We start from the raw sequence: 24,265 nt of genomic DNA, 5'->3' as shown, positions 1-24,265 counted from the left end.
GGCTGTTGCCAAGCTGAGTTGGCTATGGGGTCGTCCATAAATGACGTTACACTCGTAAGGGGAGAGGGGTCCGTAATTTTGTGACGGTGTGTGATAAGGGGGAGGGGGGGGGGGTTCAGATGGTGCGACGTCACACTTTTGCATTATAAAAAAGCAAAGTTAGAAAACGAATTTTTGACGTTATTTCGCGTTTTAGAAAACTGTTTTAATAAATTGTAATAGGAATTAATTAAAACACTCTATTTTGACAGAGTTCAGAGAAGAATTTAGAAAAATATCGATGTTTAAAAACAAATTCAACCGCAATTTTGAGGGGGGGGGGTTGTAAGCTGAGGTGTGACGTCATTTTGAGGGGGGGGGGGGTCTGGCTTTTTGTGACGACGTGTGACGGAGGGGAGGGGGGGGGAGGTAAAAAATGTCGAAAAAAGCGTGACGTCATTTATGGATGACCCCTTTACATTAAAAAAGATTATAGATCTTGGGAAATTTTCTATAAATGTGGAGTGTTCAACGACAAAAAATGTTGGAGAGTACAAACAATACAAAGAAACCCAATAACTGTCATTAAATAAATGGAGATATAAACTTAAAGTGTAGTGAATAATAACTTTACATTATCATTATATTAATTGTAATTTTTAAATGGAAGGAGCATGTTGATAAAATCCACTCTAAAGGTATCAATGAAAATCTAACCTCAGCTAATTTTCTTCTAAGTTTCTTTCAGACATCTTTTTTGAGGGAGGGGTAGCAGAATGTCCACTGTGTCATGGACGGAATAGAAAAAAAATTAATAACTTTTTAAAAGATTAAAAATTTTTCTAGATATAGACCTACTTTAAAACAGTGTGCCCACTCCACCACCCTCCACACCACCGAAAATTTAAGTAGGCCTACCACCCTTGAGAAAAAAGTCTAAAAGAAACACAGGCAAATTTGTTCAGTTTTTTCCCACTAAAAATGTAACGGTCTACTTTAAATTGCCATCATTTAATTGTAAAATATTTCACACTTTAACAAGACCCGTTGAATTCGATGCGACCAACAGAGAAAACATCAAGGGAGTTAACAATTATTAACCCACAGGATTAGTCCAATAATAGTAAGTTCCCTTGAATGAGTGGCGCTGATTTTCATGACGTCATAATCTTCATTAAAGGGAGCTAACTCAGTGCTAAAGCAGCAGAAAACATTTATGTAGATTTTAAAACCTGCAGGTTAAAACGATAACATAACAAAATCATCTTATTCTTATGTGTAGTGTTTGTGTTGCATATTCATTTTGCATTGGATGAACAAGTGCATTCGATATGGATTTAAACTTGGATGCTCGTATAAATTGCAAAGTAACCTATTTATGTACAGGTTAAATACAAAATTGACGCATTCTTCCTTCTCTTCAAAAAATTATTTGTACAGTTGTAACAGTAGATTTACTTCGTCGCCGTCAAATTCGAAGCATAGCTTCATTTCTGTGTCATATTCTTTTAAAAGTAGATCCAGATCTAGATCTAGATCTAGTTGCAGTTTCACTTGGGCTAAACGCAGTTTATCAACAATAACAGACACACATTTTAACATGGAAGGGGATTGTACGAAAGTGATGCTTGTTACAGCGAATGTTGGCTCGATTTTTGAGGAGGTATGATTTTTTTTAAGTTTAAAAATAAATTAGATTTTAGATTCCATATCTAAGATTCTACCTATTCTAGAGGTTTATAGATCTAACGTAAAATTATTTCGGGGAATTTTATACCAGTGTCCAATAATAGAATCTTCTTAATCTTTAAAAAAAAAGGGTGAAGTGTAAGGCACTGTTCTGTAAGCAGATCTAGATTCTAGTTAACTAAATTAGTAAATACACACATTGCTGGCTAATGTCAATGCTAACTCTGTCCCTAACCCCAACCCTAGTCCTACCATACTCCTAACCCTAATTTCTAACCATAAAATTATTCGAGATTACAATAGTACTAACAACCCAACACACCTATTTTTTTTTTATGGAAGAGTCTATTATCGGACATTGGTATCTAAAATCATCTGGTAGCCTAAAATTCTACATTCCATAAAGCCTATTTTTCTACATTCTATAAAGCCTATTTTATATGCTGTAATTGATAAACAGGCAATAATTTGTTGTTTTGAAATGACAAGCAAAAAAATTCCTAGTCTGGTATGAATTGCTTAAAAAAATAATTCTTTGAAATGTAGCAAAACATCCTTTCAATCTACGCCAAAACAAACATTTACAGAAATTGGTCTAGCGGTAGAAAGCTGGATTGCTAACCTGTAAGTCTCTAGTTCGCATTCGGGTTCAGGTTAGTAGACCGTCCCTGAGTTCACCCAACTCTGATGGGTACCTAACTCATGTTAGGGAAAGTAAAGGCGGCTGGGCATAGTACTATCTCTTCATATGCCGAGGTAACAGAAACAAGTGAACTCTACTTCCCGTGCCCTATAGACCTTTAGATTTGAAAAGGAAACTTTACCTTTACTTTTTTTTAAACCATTTAACAATTGTATTTCTAAATTGCAGATGGCCATTTATTAAAATATCAAACTGTCATATTCATTAAAATATTTAATAAAAAGTTTTGAATATTGGCACATTTTATTATTTTGATTACTTATATGGCAGATTTTCAATATTTATTTTTTCAATGTATTAAAACTTTTAAAAAGTTTTCTTAAGTTAAAAATTTAAAACTGCTATTTCTACAATTTTACAACTTAAAACACGTACATGTCTAAGAATACATTTTTTGTTTTTTCTGTTGCCTTTTTTGTTCGGTATTATTTTTTCTAATCATGTCCTGACCCCCTGTTTATTTTAGTTACATATTTAGTATCATTTAGTATGTTGTCTTTTGTTGCTATAGTGAAGTGTAATAAACAAAGATACAAAATTTGAAATCAGCATCACATATTACCAATAACATCTTGTCCAAATAACCCATATCTTCACCCCCATCTAAATAATAAACTTTTCTAAAGCTTAATGTAGTCTTATTTTAATTTTATTTTACATGAAGATTCTTCAAAAATGGTAAATGTGGTCTGTAAATTCTTAAACTTTGCCTTATTTGTATTAAATACCCTTCTAAACTGGTTAACTCTGGAACAAAGCAGAACATACTTGAAATGTAAAGTTATCAAATAGAATTATTTCTTAACTCCTTGTTCTTATATCTATTCAACCAACACTTTTAGAATCTTTATCTTTAATGCCAGTATACAGTGACATTTTTACCTGTAAATTAAACTACCCTGAAGGAATGCTATTAACAAGGACATTCATTGTTTTTCTCTTACAGCCTGACACTATGTTTCCATCATGGCTGAAAGCCTTTTTTCAGGTAACTTATATTATTTTATGCTTACTGTATTTTTCATTAAAAAAAAAAGAGTGAATTTGTAACACATATTTTTTTCCAATAGATTACAAATTTGAGAATTTATAAGTATGTTTTTTTATTGTTTTAATTTTAATATAATCACACAAATAATTTAATTGTTTTCAGTGTTTACAAACACACAAACCAGGGCTTATTGCCTTACATTGTCAGGAAGTTGGTGGGAAAAATTATGAGGCTTCCATGCAACATGTTAACCATTTTATAAAGTAAGTACACCATTACGTTGTGTTATAATTCTTTTATGTAATTAATACATCCCAAGTATATATGTTCACTGACATGTTTTATGACAGTTGATTATGATTTAATTCATGTTTGTCAGCAATGTTTTCAAGAAGATTTCAGTTTGAATGTTCTTAATGTATCAGACAAAAGTCTGGCTAACATCACTGGTTTTTAAATCAGTGATTTGCGACCTTTTCTCACCCACCCATAGCACAAATACACACAGCTTTCAAATATTAATTAAGATATTTGTAGAATTCATGGCTCCCTTTCCATAATACTCAGTAGTACACTTTTTAGAATTCTTATCTTTCTCCTTTTTGTGCTCAAGACACACAGGGCAGACTTAAGTAGAGTTCATCTGTTTCAGTGACTTCTGATGATGAAGCTGCATTGTGGTCAGCACTATGCCCAGCTGCCTTTATTTTCTCTAACATGAGTTAGATACCCATCAGAGACCTATAGCATTTACAACTTATCTGCCCTTAAAACCCTGCATACTTTTAATGCTACTATTAGTAAACTGTATTATAATTAGTGTAGTATGGTGTGTGTTGTTCTGGTAATGATGCAGTGAAATTGCAATCAATTACCTCTGCTAACCTTTTCCAGTGTGTTGTGCAGGCTCACACCACAACAAGCAAATGTCTGTTCAGTCTAAACTTATGTTTTCATAAATGAAACCAAACCTTAGTACTTCCTATAATTTCTGTAGCTAGAACAATAGTAGACTTTTTCCAGCTTTATCCTAAAAATGTTTTTATATGCTTCTTTGTTCAGTAAATTAAAGTGTTGTTAAACAATTGCAAATATACATTTCTTTAATACTTGACACTAATGTTAATAGATAAACTCCTTTTCATTGTTTATCATTTGGCTAATCTAGTTTTAATGTAATTAGGTGAAAAAATTAAAAATTACAAAAAGAAACTCACTCTATTTGTTGTTGTTGTTTTTCTTTAGAACATCTGAGAGCCTCATTTAATAATTAAATTATGTAATCATGAAATCGTCTAATCATGAAATAAACCCGTTTTTAACCAACAAACCTGTAAATAAAATCTGAAAGCTGCTCAAAATAGTTTTGAACCCTATTTTTTCTTCTTTGGGGCGGTTCATTAATGACGTCACACTTCTAGTGGGAGGGGGTTGGAATTTTGTTATGATGGGATGAGTTAGGAGTCCGAAAATGTGACTCTTTCTAATACTTTTTAAAAAGAAATATGAAAAGAAGAATTTTAGCCATTATTTCGCATTTTTTGAAAGATGTTATTGTAAACTGTATTAGAAATAGATTAATATATGCCTACTCTATGTTGGCCGAGCTCAGTCAATATTTTAGAAAAAAATCGATGTATTAAAAATATTAAACTGCCATTTCGGGGGGGGGGGGGGGGGAGGGGTTGTATGCTGAGATGTGACGTCACTTCTGGCTTTTTGTCACGGTGGGGAAGGGGAGAGGTAAAAAAAAAGCGTGACGTCATTTATGGATGACCCCTTTGTTCTGTTGAGTTGCTAGTAAGAAATAATTAAAAGACATTAAAAAACTTGAGGCAGAGTTAAGACTAAACAGCACTCGTGTAACAACCATATCGCAACTCTGTGCTGATAATTATGTACATTTTTAAGTAGTTTTTTCTTTCATCATTTTTACTGCAAAAATTACCAAGTGAACATAAAATTGTTATAATCAAAGATATGCCTTAATTACTTCCTTTGAGTAAAAAAGATGAAAGTTTCTTTGTGTTAACCCTTTTACCCTCCTAAATAGGCCTTTTAGAAAAAACGTCTGGTTCATTCAGCTGTTTATTAGAATAGAAGCTTCCTCAGTCAGTTTTTTTCTAGTATGTCTAGTTTGGTTGTTTTACCGTCTCTCAGTGTAAGCAGTTTAGACCTGGGTAGCAGCCAAAGACAATCATTGTTTAATTTAAGTCACATGGGTTACTCTGTTAAGTGGCGCTAACCTAACCGCAAGGAATGCTACCCAAAACATGTGTACACTGTGCTAAAAAAAAACAATTGGATTGACCCAGGGGCTCATTTGCCTTTCTAATCGTTGGCATCGATGTGATCATTTTATACCCTTCTATAAATAGCTATCTGGTAAACAAAGACCGGTGTTGGTATTTACAGTAGACATAACAGTGGTAGTGATATCGATATTCCAATTACATGCGTGTGTTTACTGGATCAATTCAAGATTACAAACATCCATTTTCTGCAGTAAATCCGTGACCCTGTTTTCATTTCCGTCTCATCAATTATTGTAATCGTAGATACAATCTTAGATTGCCGCGAGTCTATTCGACCCGTCCAATAAAAATAAAGGGATTTCGTCGAGATAAAGCAGAGGACGCTTTAGATAAACTTAGAAAATTGAATCGGTTATTTTTTTTATTCAGTGGATTTAAAGCAAGTTCAAAATATTAGACGTTTAGAAAATTTCCCCTTTATTTCTACGTCTGAAAATAAAAATTGACACGTGCTATTAACTAAGTAAGCAAGCCGTAAAAAAGCCTGATAAAGTTAACAAGTCATTGGTGTATTATAGAATAGGAAACATTTGGCGGCACCATCCGGCTTATAGATCTATGCTATCCGAGGACGAAGGTTAGGGTTGGAAAACTCGATTATATCTCTCGGATACGAAAATTTTTCCTAACTCGACTAAGCACAATTCATTTGCGTTTTCTGTTATCAAACAACGGTTCTACTAGATCTAGCTTTAGAAAATGCATATCACCGCATAAAAAAATCTAAAACCTGGCGACGACGTAAGGGCAGAGGCGTAGCGAGGGTGGGGGGGGGGGAGGGGCGGGGGGTGCGGACCGCACCGGGTGACACCATTTAGGGGGGTGACACCAAGGCAAAAAATAGTAAAATATATAGAGAAAAACTTGGGGGGGGGGGGGGGTGCAAATCGAAAGTTTGAGGAGGGGGGTGCAAATCGAAAATTTGAAAGTTTGTCCCGGGAAGGGTCGCTACGCCTCTAGGGGTGGGGTGACACCCGACCTCGCTACGCCACTGCGTAAGGGGGCATTCCATTCGAGATGATTGGTAGCGAAGGGAAGTACTAATTAACCTCCACATCTAATCTGTTAAACCATCAACAAAAAACCCCGTGGATCTCTCTAGTTCTTGGTATGACAAACGATCTATCAAGTATGATGTTTCTCTTTAAGTTGTTTATAATATCCTAAGTTCTGGCACCATACTGCTTCCTTACTTTTATTACATTAACATGGCGATATGCTATATGTCGGAGTGGAATGGAGGGAGGGGGGGGGTGTGTTCAAGAAGTGTAACGTAACATTTTATTTCTAATTTCAAAAGTATAAAAATGATCAAAAACTTCCAAATCGTTAGTTTTTGTGTGTGTTCATGGAGTGTTAGACGACCCTTACTGGCTAAAAACCGTATGTATGGTCGTGATGAAAGTAATTGTACTGCCATGTTTTCTCCCGTCTCTTTGCTCTATTTTACGCTTGTCCATACATCGACTTTCATTGTTAACAGTTACCGTAAACTTTACACTACTGCTACCTTACGAGTTGCACCTTGAGTTTGTGTAAAATGGTTTTATGCGCGTATACAGAAGCATCAGAGCACCAGAGATATGCTGAGTAAAGCCACTGTCACCTTATTTTCTTGCTCCCCTAGGACGTTGTTAGCTTGTGAAGAGCTCCACAAGTACGACAAAGCACGAATATTTTTGGATGAAGATTACACAGCTTCAGACAAGTTTACTGCAAGTATTCTTTCAATACCATAACATAAGAAACCAAACTGAGACTGTGGGCTAGGTATTACAGTACAAGAACGTTAGAGGGGTGGCTCGATATTGGACCAACCTCGTTAAAAAATAGTAATGAGTGTTTATTAATGCGTATGTCCCCTATACGTACTGTCACGCAGCTGTTTCATGTTAACTGTGTTATAGTGAGTACATTGTAAAACAAGAAAACAATGGTTCAGTGTTGAGATGGAATTTTTGTCAACAATGTAGCCTACATGATCAATATACGACTGACGCAATGAGATTAGTGGGTGTGGTCTAGTTGGGGCCAGCTTATGGAAATAACAAACCTCTGCCATGTCAGGGTATCCTACAGGTACAGCCACGTGATACTACGGGAGTGTAGGTACAGGTACACACAACGTGTCATGTTACACCCGTAGGTAATTTGACACACTGCTACTTGTACACATAGCGTTTTATAGGTACTGGTGCACAAAACTTAATATAACGTATAATCTTTACAGCTTTTGTCCAATCAATAACACGTTTACTTATATGCTTGGCTTAGTAATTGTTCATATTAAACTTTGCGCTAACAGCTTTTAGTTCAATAATTTACAGCAGTTTAATCGATTGGACTTTATTAAAGCCGACCGATGTTATTACCTATTTTTTTAATGCCATACAACAGGCATTAGCGAAACCAAGTTTTACTACATACTAAAATACTAGGTTACATGCAGAATAAACCATTGAAGAATATTTTGAAGTTTTCTAAATAGCTAACAACGAAACTGTGAAGTTGAATGGCGTTTGGTTAGAATATCTTGAAAGAAGTCCAATACAGGGGGCCTACAGTAGGCCTGTATGTGCCGCCTAAATAATATCAAGTCCAATTATTTAAGTTTGAGGTTTGTTGTGTCGCAATAAAGTACGTTAACATTGAATATCCCTGAACTATATTTTATTGAATTGTCTATATAAAAAAATAGTTGTACTTTAAATTGGATTAAATTTGACTTAGATCATCTACCGAGGACCCATCTGTATTTTGAACTTTAAGAAATTGCTCAAATGACAAATATAATGTTTGCCCTGCCGGTTTCCCCAACATCAAACTATGGAAAGACATCTAACTTTTGTAAATGACTAGGGCATGTATGCTAGGTGTCTCTGCCAGGCATATTAGTGTTTTACTAGCGGTGTTAGGGTAAATAAAAGTATTTCGTTTAACATCATTTCATTAGAGCAACCTATCTGGATCCTATGTGTATCAAATCAAGTTGCTACCACTACAAAGTAAGGGTGCGGGTGTGATCGCCTAATTTATAAACATGTCCTAAAAATTCCGTCTTTTCTTGATATTGCTATTGACATCAGTCCCCAAGCATGATATGCTATAGTTAACCATGAACATAATCTTTTCAGGCTTTAGGAAACATGTATTTTATTCACGAAGAAGTGTCCGACGTTTTGATATGGGACTTCGTCGGTGAGTATTTGTGTTGTATTTGTAGTACTGTCCAACTGATTGTGTTGTAAACAGTACCACAGTTTTGTCGTGAGATGGAACAGATGAAACGTTTGTTTGACTGTGTCGTGCTATGATTGCAAGGTGCACTCTGGTTATCTTACCTCTGTCATGTCCTACTGGGTAAAGTGGATGCTTTAAAAGCCTCTAGTTCTTTGAGCATCCTAATATATTTCAACATGTACTGAGACGTAAACTATGTTTCATCATGTAATTAGAAGTAAAACCTACTACAGATTAGTGTATTTGTTAGCTGATTTTTTTTTGCCTCTAAGAATTCAAATTTTAGTCTTGCCTTTCTCATTTGCAATTACTCTGTAAGCTTGAGTTTAAACTGTTTAGCGGCTACTGAAATAAACAGTCTGATGTATTGATTATATTTGACACGCTCACACCTGGTTTACTCAAGTCTTTTAAACACATTAAAAAGGGGAGGCATGCGCTCTGGTTTTACCTGTGTTAAACAGGTAACCAGTGAGGTGCAAAAAAAAGTTGTTCTGGTAAACTCATTGTCTCATCTGGCTTGAGTTATCGTGACCATTCATCGTACTTTCTACAAGTCATTTACGCTGTACTGACAATGTTTTCATCTCCCTAATCTTCAAACGCTATAAAGTAAAACATCTTCGTTGAAAACTATTTTATTTTAAAAGATAATTCAGGAATAGCTCACTGAGCTATCTATAGGCTGACTATTTAATATAAATCTTCCACGTTATGTTGACAAACATGTTCCCTTAAATAACAGGCGACCTAAGCAATAGCAAACGTGTGGATGGAACAATCGAAAGAACTCCAGGTCCTAGCCAGCCAGACCATGTTTACAGTACAGCATCCAATCTCTTCCTGTCTATCGCTCTCTGCTTTATCACACGAGCATCTGTAAATCGTCTGTCTAATGAATAGTCTGGCCATAAAACTGCTTGCTCATACCTGTACTCATTCATTGGAGAATAACGTGCATATCTTGGGCGCATGCGGTGGTTATGTTGTGTATAAGCGGATAATTAGATATGCGCACCCTTTGATTTGTTCGAGTTTTACTAGAAAAACTCTTTATGGTTTTTGTTTACCCTCTCTCTGTGCTATGGTTACATTATTTTTTGGTTGGTTTTAAAGGGAAAACAGTTTTAGCTTAACGTTTAGGAAAACGAAATCCCACCCGCAGCAAAAAAAAAAAGATTAAAATTTAAGCTTACTTTAAACTGTTTTATTTTGTTCTTTAAAAAAAAACACATCTTTAGCCACGCTCGACGCATTTTACATTCACTGTGAGTGGGGGAAAGTATTCGCTATCCTCCCATGCAGGTGAAAGTCGGCACTATCATCCAGTTAAGCACTTGTCGACGCCACCAGAGTATAACTTAGCATTGTACCCAGCAAACCCATTTCCCCCTTGTTCTATTTTAAGTGTGGGCTTCTTAAAAACTATTTCGTCTTAATCATTTAGAAGTATAAGCAATAAATGCCATAATTTTCATTTTGTGCTTTTTTCTATCAGCCTTTTTAATTACCTACAAGTCACAGCAGTATATAAAACGTGTTATCTTAAACTGGAATTTTTGTTTAACGTTGTGGTAGTGGCCAACATTTGGTTGTTGTTGTGGCCGGTAATGTATGGTTTGTTGTGGTGATGAGTGAGTCCACACTACCATATGACATCTTCGGCTCCTGTGTTTTGTAAATGCTCTGTTTCTGTTTTTGTTTTTACTGTACTTCCATTAGAAGAAAAATGTACTAAAACATTTTTTACAAAAATACATTTATCTTTGTCGCTTATCGGTAACCGCAATGTAGCAGCTTAAAACAAAATGAAGTATAATTTTATTAACATGCGGTATCTGGTGGAAAGTATTTTCACCATTTTGGTGAATTTCCCCTAGCACGATAATATCTTGTAGTAACTATAGAGTGGAAACATATTCGACTTCGTGTGCTGATGTATTCACCAAGCTACTTAAAACAACTTATCTTTGATAATGAATAAAAGAAAAACAGTCGTTGTCTTTGATGCCATGTCAACTCTAGGTTTTGAAATGTTCAGCTGATTACATGACAAGAATTATTAAGTAGATTAAATATGCTGCGATGACAAGGTGTCACGTCATTTGCAGTATTTTGTCTGGTGCGTGCGTGACGCAAAGAAATGACGTCACGATGACTATTGATTTTGCTCCTGACGGCTGCTGAAATGTTGTCAGTGCGATGGATTAGCCTTCATTCCTTCACTAACGAGACACTTGTGCCACTGTTTACTAACAGGTGCTAAACAACTTAGGAGTCTTTCTTTCTTTTCTTGTTTAAAGGATATATATATATATATATATATATATATATATATATATATATATATATATATATACTCCTGGTTTGAGGGTATTTACTGACCTTGTGATGGTACAGTTGTTGTGTGACAGGATTTTTCTCTCTCATTATTTATCTTTATTGCTTGACCTCATCCACTTCTCGTCAAGTGTCTCGAGCTTTAGCAAAAGCTAACCCCAACACGTTTCCCCAACGTTGCCATTGTTTTGTCTTAATACTTATCCTCAAACTGGCAATAATCAACCCTTACCCCCCATCTGTGCCATTAGACACAAACTTGTCCCCAACTTATCGACAAACTACCGTTCTAACCATACATTTAGCACGTAGCCTACATTTAGGCTGTCGGGCAGACACTTCCATAGGAATACAATCATGTAATAAAATACTTAAAAAAAACTTTTTAAAAAACCACGTTTTTCTTGTAGACTAAAAAGTAGAAAATAAATTTTTCTTTTGTGCTTCCTCGAGCTGTGCAGATTCTTGTGATGACTGACAAAAAACGTGGGTACGTTCACCATCAAATTTCCCGACCCATCTGCCGACCCACGTTTTTTGTCAGTCATCACAAGAATCTGCACAGCTCGAGGAAGCACAAAAGAAAAATTTATATTCTACTTTTTAGTCTACAAGAAAAACGTGGTTTTTTAAAAAGTTTTTTTTAAGTATTTTATTTTCTCCTTTTTAGTCCGTTGCTACACATGAAAAACGTGGTTTTTAAAAAAGTTTTTTATATAGTTTATTTTCTACTTTATCTAATGACTTGATTAAGTATGACTTGACTAAGTGTTTATAAATACACGGACTAAAAATCTTGAGCGACCAGGATTCGAACCTGGGTTGTCGCGGCCACAGCGCGAAGTACTAACCACTATACGATCACGGCCAGCGCGCTCACATCGATTGGGGCCGAAGTAACTGTGTCAATAGGCCTCCAGTCTTGTCGGTATCTTTAGAAATCATGTCCTCAATTTTATGGTCCTTGGGGCGTAATTAAATTAAGCTAATTACGGTCTCTAATTGCTAGTTTTTATGATTGCATCTGAAATTGTTAGGCGAAAGTAGCCTGTATGCCAAATTTCAGATCTCTAGAGCAATCAGAAGTGGGCTAATTTTCGATGTCAATTTTAACAACAAACAAATCCATCCACAAACGCGAAGCTGAGTTAAGAAAAACGTTTTAAAATAAACGCGAAGCTGAGTTAAGAAAAACGTGTTAAAAAAAACATTGCCTTTGGTCGAAGTCGCATCAAGTATAGAATGTCTGAACTTTGGCAACACTAAGCGAAATAACTTGCTTATAACATTAGCAGCTTTACCTGTTGAAGATTAATTGTATTGTTGTAATACTATCGTAATACACATATTCAGCAATACGTATCTACACTTTTTATTGCTTTTGTATATATAAGGTCACCATCGTTTTTCTCTACATAAATGTATACGGTTGATTCTATCCACGGAACGGACACATTGCTAAATCACGACGTACGGCGAGGGTTAAGAGTGACATAAAACTTGATTAACTTTTTAAAGGAAAGAAAAATTCTGCAGCGCCAGTTCGCTTAATTTACTTTACGTTGGCGTTAAAAGTATTCAATCCTAGAGATCGATAACTCCACATTTTCAAAAAAAAAAATTCTTCCTATTAAGACCTTTTTATTTTCTATTTTAAAGAATTCTTAGCATCCGATCAATAATGTAAAAATAGTTTGGCTAAGATTTGACTAGCAAGAACAGCCGTTGTTATAGCATATTCCAGCATCTGGATCACTGGTCGCATGTAGTTAGGGCTAGAAGGCCGCTAGATGATTAATTATCTTCGTTTGGCATCAATAAATCTTTCTCACGCTGGGCACAGCTTTGTTGTGTGCCTTGTGTCGGGATCAATAAATCAAACGGCAAGCACGGGGAAAGTCTTCTGCTGCCTGTGCTAGTCAGTAGATGCAGATTTATGTCGTTTACGTGCCGTTTAGCCTACCTATATTTCACCCACTGTTTGTAATGGCGCATGTTTCCTTGAATAAATAAAAAAAAAACATACTTTATCAGCGGCGTAGGCAGGGGTGTTTTCATTTACCCCGTATATGTATATGCCACTTATTGTGATAACGTAAAATAGTGGTAATAGCTATTCACTATTTTGATATCGACATGAGCGTGACATCACCAATAGCGTGAGAAAGTTGGCAGTTTAGGGGTTTTTCGGGGTTTCTTACCCAGTAATTACCCCTGTCTATGCAACTGTACAGGTTTCATTTTGAAAACCCAGCGAGAAAACTCATTGAGAGATAGTGTTGTGTTTATTGAAATCTCAGAGAAACACAGTTCTTGAGTTAATGTTGAAGTAACTACACAATAAAATACTTAAAAAAACTTTTTAAAAAACCACGTTTTTCTTGTGGACTAAAAAGTAGAAAATAACTATTTACATACATTTGATGACAAAAAACGTGGGTACGTTCACCATCAAATTTCCCGACCCATCTGCCCGACCCACGTTTTTTGTCATCAAATGTATGTAAATAGTTATTTTCTACTTTTTAGTCCACAAGAAAAACGTGGTTTTTTAAAAAGTTTTTTTAAGTATTTTATTTTCTCCTTTTTAGTCCGTTGCTACACATGAAAAACGTGGTTTTTAAAAAGTTTTTTATATAGTTTATTTTCTACTTTATCTAATCACTTGATTAAGTATGACTTGACTAAGTGTTTTTAAATACACGGACTAAAAAAATCTTGAGCGACCGATACGCTTTAAACAGAGAAAGGGTGTAATTTACGTTGCTGGCGTGGAGATCTACTCACGAATCACGTGATCAAATCTCCCATAAACAAACAAATAAACGCGAAGCTGAGTTAAGGAAAAACGTGTTTATGTGTATTTTAGCATGCCCAGCGTACCAACCGTGTCACCGTTAACAATATGTTACCGTGTCCGTTCTCCTTTTTAGTCCGTTGCTACACATAAAAAACGTGGTTTTTTAAAAAGTTTTTTTTAAGTATTTTATTTTCTCCTTTTTAGTCCGTTGCTACACATGAAAAACGTGGTTTTTAAAAAAGTGTTTATAAATACACGGACTAAAAATCTTGAGCGACCAGGATTTGAACCTGGGTTGTCGCGGCCACAACGCGAAGTACTAACCACTATACGATCACGGCCAGCGCGCTCACATCGATTGGGGCCGAAGTAACTGTGTCGATAGGCCTCCAGTCTTGTCGGTATCTTTAGAAATCATGTCCTCAATTTTATGGTCCTTGGGGCGTAATTAAATTAAGCTAATTACGGTCACTAATTGCTAGTTTTTATGATTGCATCTGAAATTGTTAGGCGAAAGTAGCATGCATGCCAAATTTCAGGTCTCTAGAGCAATCAGAAGTGGGCTAATTTTCGATGTCAATTTTAACAACAAACATCCAAACAACCAAACAAACAAACAAACGCGAAGCTGAGTTAAGAAAAACGTTTTAAAAACTGAGATCAGTTGGCTGCTGTTTTTCCGAACTACGAACACAGCTTAGTTTTTTTTTTCTTTCGCTAGCTGCTTCAAGCAAAGTCTTCATTTCTTATACGTACATGTAGACACTGTATCAAACCATTTTTAATAAATTATCCACAATGTAAATAACAGTGCAGGCTTAGATGTCAGCCTTCGTACATTTCGAACATGCGCAGTAACTACGTGTGAAGAAAACACGGCAGTGGTATCGTTAAGTCATTTTGACGGTGCGTGCTGCTACCTTGCTCCAAATATTCGGTTTCACTCTTACACTACACGTTTCCTTCTCGTGGAGGCACTCACTTGCCGCGACTGTTACGTCTATAATGAGCACATAAACACGTGTTGTTTTTTCAGTACTACCCTCCCCCACCCACCAACCGCACTTTTGCACTGTGAATAACTAAACATTTTTACGGCACGTGCCAAACATTTTACTGCGATACGATCTATCACAGGTGGACTTTCACTGAGGGTATTCGATTTCTTCTAATTAGAAGATATATTTTTTCACCCCTTTCTCGGTCATTCCAGGTCACATCTATGTTAGCGTTGTTAACTACACAATTAAGTCTTAATTTTATTAATTTTGTTACAGTGATCTAAAGAAGTTTTTACTCAGCATAATTGGTTTTCATCAGCAGTAGCGTCAGCCTGTTAGTTGTTGTGTTACAATTTCGTTTAGTCTACACACTGTCTATTTTATGAAGTCTAAAACATAAGTATTTGTGAGTTTTCTTATAATTCTCCAACTAAATTGTGGAAACTGTGAATCTGTCTCAGTAATGAAGAAGTAAATTTTGTCCTAGTTTATGGCACCCTATTAGTGTCAGCATCCTAATTATGATTAGCAGATTGTTTCTGTTAGCTCCTTGAAGCTGCAGCTCTCTCCATGCTACATTACCCAACTTGACTGCAGTCATCCCTGCTTTCTACCTGTTTTCATTCCAGCTTTTTTAAATTTACTTTTTTACTCACTTAAAAAATAAACTGTTTAAAAAAAAGTTAATAATTACCTAACTGGTTTTTAGAAACATTCTTTGCATTTAGAATATTTTTTTTTTGCTGCTAGACTTAAGAACTGTTAGCATTATATCTTCTCATACATTAACTAGTGTTATATCAGTCAGCAGCAACATAAATAATATAATGTATATATCATGTCAGCATGTTGAATGCTCAGTTTCCATAGAGGGGTACATCTTATGTTTGTTACCACACTGCCATCTTGTGGTTTCTAAAATAAGTGATGGGAATTTCTTCATTTAAAAAGAAAATCACAAGTTTCATCTTAATTAAGAACAGTTTTATATTGAGTAACCAGAATATGTGTGGGGGCTAGTGGTGGCAAAGTCTTCATCTAACCACTCAAAATGTGGCAAAAATAATAGAGAAGATCAGAAGCATTGATAGATAACATCGTCAATTTTTACTACTATTTATACATAATAGAATTATGTATTGGAAAAGTATACAGGGAAAGGAAAGAAGATAATAAGTGGAATTAATTAAATTTTAATTCCCTATTTATTTTTTAGTTCTAAAATAAAAGTTTTTGCCATTAATTGGAAATTATTTTTATTTTCTTTAGACTGCAAGTTCATTGAAGTTGAAGGACGTGAGGTGACTAACTTTTTTCTACTTTTTGGTGGCAGATGTTTTAAAAAAATTTCACTATTTGTATTTTAAAACTGCATTATGTAAAAAAGTTTCCCATAGTTTTGTCTAGTTGAATTTTATCTTTATTTAAAAAAAAAATTCTTGTGATCTTTTGTCAACAGGTTCTGTCAGGAAATATTGAAAATGTACCCATCAAAGAAAAAGCAAAGTTTCCACAACACTTCTTTCCAGAGGTAATTTTTGAGACGTTTTAATGATTATTTTTTATTGTTATCAAACATTATAAGCTGCTATCACTTTATTGTCTTTAAAAACTTATGCTGCTTTAAAATAAAAATGAACAAAAATGTTTTACAAAATTTTAAAAATTTATTTGGCAACTATTTGTAAAAAAATGTACCTGATATATTTTTACAGTTCAAATGGTCCCGCAAAGGGTTTCTTAGGACAAGATGGAGCATAAATAATTGGTTAGTATTTATAGTATCTTTGTTTTAATCTAAATTAAACTGTTGCTTTTTGGTTATTTAAAGTTTTCATTTTGAAAAAAATGAATGCGCAAGTCTGAGTTTTTCTCTACTGATTTAGATATTTTTTTCTCTGTGTGTAGTATATTTGATTTGGTCAACATTCATCTCTTCCATGATGCTTCTAATATATTGGCAATGGAGTCTGTAAGTTTTAATTTATAACGTTTCATATACTTTGATTTTGTTTATTATTCTTACAAACTTATTTAGGTAAATAAAAGAAGTTTAACTGATTCTAATTTGGGCCAAAAAAATTTTTTATGTTTTTTAAGTAGAATGTAGAACACTTGTTTAATATTTTATAACTCTCTTAATGAGGATTTGTAATGGTTTAGCTTAAGTAAGATGTTATGATTTATTGACTGAGAGTTGAATGAAATGTTTTCATCTTTCTTTTAGAGTCCATCTGTTTACTCAGCCAACAGACAAAGGGCACTACTCCACACATTGCAAAGGTGAACAATTGTATTTATTGTCTGGTCCATGGTCTAAAATTCTCTATGGTAATTGACTTGTATTGGAGTGTTAGATAGCACATTTGTTTAATATGAGCTTGGACCCGTAGAAGGTCCCTAGAGCACATAACTCTGATTGGTACCTTACTCAGGACAGGTAACTTGAATAAACAGCTGGGCATGTGTTGACCACACAGTCTTATTATATGTGATGTTATAGTAACAGATGGAGTCTATTTTATGTGCCCTATTTACAGTCAGATTTGGAAAATTTCAATTTCTTTTTACAGACTTTTTGCAAAATTAGTTACTAAAAAAATTTTGTTTGTGGAGAAAATACCAACTGGCAAATAATTGATAACACCTCTGTACTTTGGAAACTAAATTAACATCCAAATATATTTAAATCATTTGGTTACTATAGAGATAATATAAATTATTTTTAGCAAAATACCCAATGTTTTGGTAAAATCTTCAGACCAATTCATATTGTTTGTATGTTTTGGCAGGTTTGAGAATGATAAATATAGCAAAGTACCACTCTTCATATTTGGTGATTTTAATTTCCGACTAGACTCCAATTTGTTAATACAGGTTAGTCACATAAATACTTTCACAATAAGAGCCCAAAGAATGTTAAATGTTTCATTTTATATTAACAACAAAACAGTTTTTCTGGCTTCTATTGTGATTAAATATGCTTAATATGCATGTTTTTATCTATCATTTAATTGAAGCATATTAATGAGTTTATTTGTATAGGAACTGACATCAAAGCTTACTGCCCATCAATTCAGAGGGAAAAAAGACAATGTTAACAAAATTGAATACACAGAAGATGGCAATGGAAAAGTATGCTCTTATATGTTACTTAATAGTCAGTTTTTGGTGTATATATGCATTATTATTATTGGGTTGTTTTGACATTTTATTGACTTTTTTTTATAATTTATGAGCTACAAAACTGCTGTTATCTTATTAAAAAACCAGGTGGTACTTACAGTAGGAAGTAAAAGTTTTGATTACTATGATAAACACACAGATCTCTTCTCCACCATGAACAAGAGGGTGAGTACTTTCATTAGCACAACATAGTAGAGTGTAGCTTGTGTTGACATTTGTTGTTTAGCTTGAATATCTTAAACAGTTGTACACTTTTTTGTCAGTTGCACCAGTATGACACAGAGCTTTCTTCATTTAGAGATCGTTTAAGTGAGTTTGAAATCACATTTCCTCCTAGGTGAGTTAGTCAGCACATAGGAATGATAATTGTCAGAAATGTAACTTGTCCTCAGTTTTAAGGAAATATTTTACCTTGAGGAAAATCTTTCACTAAAAATTTTAAAGCATAGAATTAAAAAAAACACTTGCATTTCAGTTTTTATTTACTTTAATATTTCCTCAAAATGTACAATTTCCACCTGGAAAAATCTGAAAATAAAATTGATATAAGACTATGCATCCAACATTCCTGCACCGAAGAAAATTTGTTTAGTTGGTCAGTTACATCTCTGAATAGCTAATGTTACTTCATATCCCACTTACAACTGTTGACAACTTTATAAGCCTATTGCTTTATCCTTTGTATAGTTACCCTTTTTGTGAAGATGTGGCAGATGGGATATCTTACATGAAAACTAGAGTCCCATCATGGTGTGACAGAGTCCTGCTCACCCACCTTGCTAGAGATGTACTCATACAGGTAGCTCTTCAACACTTACAAAACTAGGTCTAAGTAGAGACAAAACTGTAGTCTTACAGTTGATTATGTTTATTTCATACATTTTAGGACCCCTCTCATCCAGTTATTTATGACCTGATGGGCAAGGATGTTTGTATGGGTGATCACAAGGTGAGTTTGAAACACCAATCTTTCAATACATATGTAACTAAAACAATGTTTACTACTTGGCTGGAGGTTGGGTAAGCTCATTACTACATAGAAAGGGTTAGTAAAAAATTACTAGAAAACTTTAATAATTAAATAAAAATGCATGATTTTTAAATATAAATAAAATAAAAAAAATTTCATTCAGAGAATTATTAAAAGTTTCTCCTTTGCATGTAAACCCATCTGAAGGAAGATCAATGGCGCCTTTATTTTTAACTTTCTTATCTTGTCATTACAGTTATCTTCTTTTTTATTCACTTTATAATTTTCAATTCTCACCTTATCTCAATTTTCAACTCAAATCTAGGCATTAAACTGGATTAATCATTTTTTTACCAAATTTTCAAAATATTTTTAAAAATTAATAAAAATAAATTAGATTCTACAGCTGTAATGTTAAGGACAGCACTCTGTATGATTTTAGGGCTGTAAGAAGAGCCAAGTTATAAGGGAACCATGAGGATATGTTGAGCTAAATGTGACCATTGTATAACATTTTCAGAAAACAACAAAACTTGAAAAATGGTTGGCCAATTTTTTTTAGAAGTATCTGGATAGGTTAAGAATTTTTTTTTTAATATTTAGAAATACTCCGTGACCTTGCCTTAAGGTAGAATCTTTTGTTTTACTTTCATCTAAAAAAGATTCTTTGATTTCTATTTTTTTCAGCCAGTCTATCTGTTTATACACATGAAGCCAGGCAAAGGTAACCATGAGCAGCAGGTGGAAATATCACCTAATTCTCCCCAATCTAAACCTCAGAATTTGTCTCGATACCGCACTCTGTCTATCAATGGGGAGCTTGTTGAGGAAAATGAATTTGACACTCTAAATATTCATGACTATGCTACATTTGAGCAAGAAAATAATCTTATCCCTGAGTTTAGAGATAGCATAAAGAACAAAGTTCCGCTTGAAGCAAACACCGACAGGCTTAGTTCACCTTCTCACCCACCAATAACTAGAAAGAAATCTTTCCAAGATGTTGCTAAGCAAGTTTGTACGATAGAGAAGGTTCTGAAGCAGTGGCCACGTCGGCCTAGAAGCCGACACCATAGCTCATCCTCTGAGGACTACAAGTCAGATGAAGCTGCCAGTTTAGCTAGTAATGTAGACCAGAACTTGGATAGCTTATCTAAATCTGATGAGAGTGGGTCTCATGTTTCTGAGGCCAATAATAACCAGAGTACATCATCATACAGGGTGGGAGATAACAATGTTGAAGCTAGTGGGGGGATAACCAGCAGTGACATTAAGGTAGAGATAAGTAAGAGAGATTTAAAAGCTGAATCAGAGAGCAGGCAGGCTTGTGGAGATGATGGTGATATTTCCAAAAATGTTGTGTTGCTTGCTCAGCATGCCGGTGATGTGCATGTGGACAGTCCAGCTATACCATGCAGTAACCAATCTAGCGGGAAAGAACAGCAGAGTAAAATAACTGAAGATAGAGCACAGGCCTCTGGCTTTCCTGCTGGATGTTGTAGCTGTGTTGTGCTGTAGTTTTGGTTCTTCATCTCTTGGTGTTGTTTTCATGTGTAAGTGTACACTGATTTCAGTCTTAAAGATAAAAACTTTTACCAAAAAATTATATTTTTGAGCTATTTATCTGGAAGCTTACAGCCTAAAATTGAATTTTTTGACATCATAAAATAAAAAAAAAACCGAGTAATACAAAACAAAAATTTAAAAAATATAACTTTGGATTTACACAAAACTGGAGACTTGTCATAAACATTCAAAACAAAATTTGTCACCAGAAACCTAACAGTCCAAGGACAGTAAATTTTACAGTATAAAATATATCTGAATTTATTCAATCATTTTTTACAGTATAAAATATATCCAGGATTTATTCAAACATTTTCAATGCTTATTTCTACAGCTTTCTTTAATTTGTTAAAAATGTTTTCTAAAACCAGAAACAGGAATGTCATTCAAGTAATTCCATGTCCGGCACTGCTTTAAGAGTGCACTCTAATTTTTACACATTGTAGTCGGTGTAAGATCAGTGGGGTCTTTTTATAATTTCAAGTTTGTTTTTTCAACATTTTTTGAAAAGTTTATTTTTTGTTATTTGCTTGATGGAAGCCATTTTGTGTGTGACTTTAAGCCATTGGCTAGCAACTACCTTTTTAGTTGTATCTTTTCGTTTACAAGCTTGCACGTTGATACCTTTTTTATGTAGAGTAATTTATTTATTTTTTGGTGTTCATTTCTGTTTTTTTAATTTAGTTTTAAATTTGTTATGCGTGTGAAAATTTTTTTTCTAGTTTTAGATCAACTTTATCTAGAATTTAATGAGCTAACCAAGTAAAATTTGAAAATACATTTCACCTATTGTTACAACAAAATTATTTATTAGGAAAAGAGTTTAAAAATGAATTTAAAACTTTAACATACTGTTTTTTCTAATAGTTCTATTATATAGCTAAATGTTTAAATAATTCTTAATGAATAAAGCCATGTAGCATCTACTTTTAATAATGAATAAAACCTTGATGCTCTGTTATTATTTTGAGATGGTTTTAAAACCTTTGTATTTACCCTCAGCTCCCACACCTAAAGCTGAACTATCTGCTCTTCCTGGAACAAGTGACATCATCATTCCCAGCACGCAAGTCAAGATCTCTGAGGTGGACACAACACGCTACATACACATACGACAAGGTGAAAGCTCCACGCGAGTCTTTAGGGAAACATCTGTATGACGTAAACACTTGATTTTTATCTTGTACATTTATTTATTTGCCACCTTAAATAATCAAACATTATTTTTTGTGTGATTAGAAACTATTTAAATGAAAAGAACTTACAGAAATCCAAGCCTCTCTTAGAAATAAAATGTTTCATTAATATAAACCATTACTCATACATTATTGTTTTAAAAAATGTATTTTGATAGACAAAAATTTTTTTAGAAGGTAGAATGTTCTTTTAAAAAAAAATCATAAATATAATAACATCAAAGTAAAAGATTTTTAATTGAACCATGCTGGTGTACATGTATAAAATATTTTCTAACACTCAGTTTGAACCCCATTTGTTTTAACTGGTTTGTGAAAGAAAGCAAATATGTTGTTGGTGTGATGTTTGTTTTTTACTTTGATCATTTTGAATGTTAAAAGCTGCCATATTTTTTTCTCAAGAACTTTTACATCTATTTGATAAATCTCATGCCTATTTATCATATAGGACAGGTTCCTACATATTATCTAACCTTGGTCCATCTTTTGAGAGAGTAATACCTAGCCTTGTGTAACTTTTTACTTGAAAGTTAAAGTCACCTTTAACAAGTTAAATAAACTCTAAAATTAAAATGCACCAGACATTGCTTGTACTCAAGCCACTGGTATACAGCATCAAACTACTACACTCAGCAAGTCCCATTGTGTACTAATTGGTCTGATCCGTCTGTATTACCATGGCAACAATATTAAATACTAGCCCAGTGTCTAAGATATTCAACATACATTAACCTGAGTAAATTGCTAGCAATAATAAACAGTAATAAAGTTCATAATAAGAAGACAAATGCAAATATTGCATACTTTGAATCAGAGGTGTAGCAGGGGGTGTGGGCCGCACCGGGTGACACCATTTAGGGGGGTAACACCAAGGCAAAAAATAGCAAAACATATAGAGACAAATGATAACTCCACTTAATTAAGTGATTAATTCGAGTGTTAAATAGTGTTTAAAGAGGTGCAAATCGAAAGTTTGAGGGGGGAGGGTGCAAATCAAAATTTTGGAGGGGGGGGGGGGGCGCAATACGAAAATTGAAAGTTTGTCCCCGGGAAGGGTCGCTACGCCTCTAAGGGGTGGCATCATTAAGTGATGCACCGGGTGACACCCGACCTCGCTACGCCACTACTTTGAATGCTCATCAAAACATTGCTCGACATGGTATTTGGCTTAAAGTTTAGTATCTCTCATGACCTTGTTTATCACCCTTTAATAACTCGACCCTCTTACACAAATTTTGGTACTTTGTGAAATGTATCTGTTGTGTAAGTATTTCTGTATGAACTTCTGTTTCCCAACAGTCAAGAAATAAAATGGAGCAACAATTAAACTCACTCATGGTGCTTGTTACCAGCATTAAAGCTCACCATTTTACCTTGTGACAAATACTCTGAAGCCATCCATTAACTAGACATGTCCTGTTTTTTGCTTTTTTTTCCACCAATTTTTCAAGTTAGCTAAAATAATGGTGACAGTGCAAATGAATTTAAGAAATTAACCTAGAAATCTTATTAAGAGAAGAAAATATTTTGTTTGGGATTCTCGTACCGTTCTTTGATTATCCGATTTCAACATTCAAAAATTAAATTAAAATATTAATTAAAAATTAAATTAGATTGTTAGCTACTTGAGTTTTGCATTTGTACAATTTTAAATATACTTGTATTCATTAAAAAAATATGGTGTAAAATATTTAACTCTACTTGTGTAAAGTTGTCCTCTAGTATATAGTCAGCATAGTATTGCTCACAAAAAAATTGTAAATATATTTAGAATGTATATGTTTGTAATGTTGTAAATCATCAGAAAACTAGTAAATATAGAATGTGCAATATTTTATCCATTGCTAATGTTTAAACATAAGATATTAACAAATATATCTATACTAATCATCTCACACTACTTGTATCCAAAATGCACTTAATTCTTATATATCTTTCACAGTTTATATCAATACCTTCATATAATTCTTACTAAAAATGTGTTTTTGTATTTGTAAATTTTTATCCAAACAAATTAATTTGGTTGTGTGTATTCACTTCAAGTTGTCTCCCCTTATCAAAAATTATTTTTCTTGTGTTATTGTGCAGGGAGCACTTATTGTTATTTTTGTTTTAATCTTAAATATCACTGCTTTTAATTGATCTTACCAACTTGTATATAGTAGAATATATGGCCTAGCTTAAATTAAGTTTACATAGATTTCCTAGTCTCTGCCAGGTATTTAAAGCAATCTTAATACCATTCTTGTATTAATTTTTTTTACAGAGTGTGCTTTAAAACTTCTTAAT

General features: G+C 34.0%; 1 protein-coding gene across 4 annotated transcripts; it reads left to right on the top strand.

Annotated features, from left to right (window-relative positions):
- The first annotated feature begins 1,170 nt into the window (after positions 1-1,170).
- LOC131943347 (inositol polyphosphate-5-phosphatase A) lies at positions 1,171-22,881 on the top strand. Of its 4 annotated transcripts, none has more exons than XM_059303421.1 (18): positions 1,171-1,642; positions 3,318-3,359; positions 3,525-3,625; positions 7,305-7,392; positions 8,812-8,875; positions 16,328-16,359; positions 16,518-16,589; positions 16,774-16,826; positions 16,967-17,030; positions 17,286-17,341; positions 17,851-17,935; positions 18,104-18,193; positions 18,332-18,409; positions 18,508-18,581; positions 18,932-19,043; positions 19,131-19,193; positions 19,902-19,938; positions 21,783-22,881. In XM_059303421.1, the coding sequence occupies exons 1-18, from the start codon at positions 1,292-1,294 to the stop codon at positions 21,938-21,940; spliced, it is 1,620 nt and encodes a 539-aa protein (XP_059159404.1). In that variant the 5' UTR covers positions 1,171-1,291; the 3' UTR covers positions 21,941-22,881. The 4 variants fall into 4 exon arrangements, with proteins under 4 accessions (XP_059159404.1, XP_059159402.1, XP_059159403.1 ...); XM_059303419.1 differs by having other exon boundaries at positions 19,902-20,767; positions 21,783-21,899; XM_059303420.1 differs by lacking the exon at positions 21,783-22,881 and adding an exon at positions 21,152-21,478 and having other exon boundaries at positions 19,902-20,767.
- Positions 22,882-24,265: the final 1,384 nt, after the last annotated feature.

The sequence above is a fragment of the Physella acuta genome, unplaced genomic scaffold (genome assembly GCF_028476545.2).
Source record: "Physella acuta isolate Inbredline_101_S28 unplaced genomic scaffold, ASM2847654v3 ptg000453l, whole genome shotgun sequence".
Classification (NCBI taxonomy): Eukaryota; Metazoa; Mollusca; class Gastropoda; family Physidae; genus Physella; species Physella acuta.
This window is presented reverse-complemented; position numbering and strand designations above follow the sequence as displayed.

Excerpts from the sequence above, each read along its gene's own strand:
- LOC131943347 (XM_059303419.1), top strand. The coding sequence starts at position 1,292 with ATGAACAAGTGCATTCGATATGGATTTAAACTTGGATGCTCGTATAAA. Across the intron at positions 19,044-19,130 it reads CTAGAGATGTACTCATACAG|GACCCCTCTCATCCAGTTAT; the intron begins GTAGCTCTTCAA and ends CATACATTTTAG. Across the intron at positions 19,194-19,901 it reads TTTGTATGGGTGATCACAAG|CCAGTCTATCTGTTTATACA; the intron begins GTGAGTTTGAAA and ends TATTTTTTTCAG.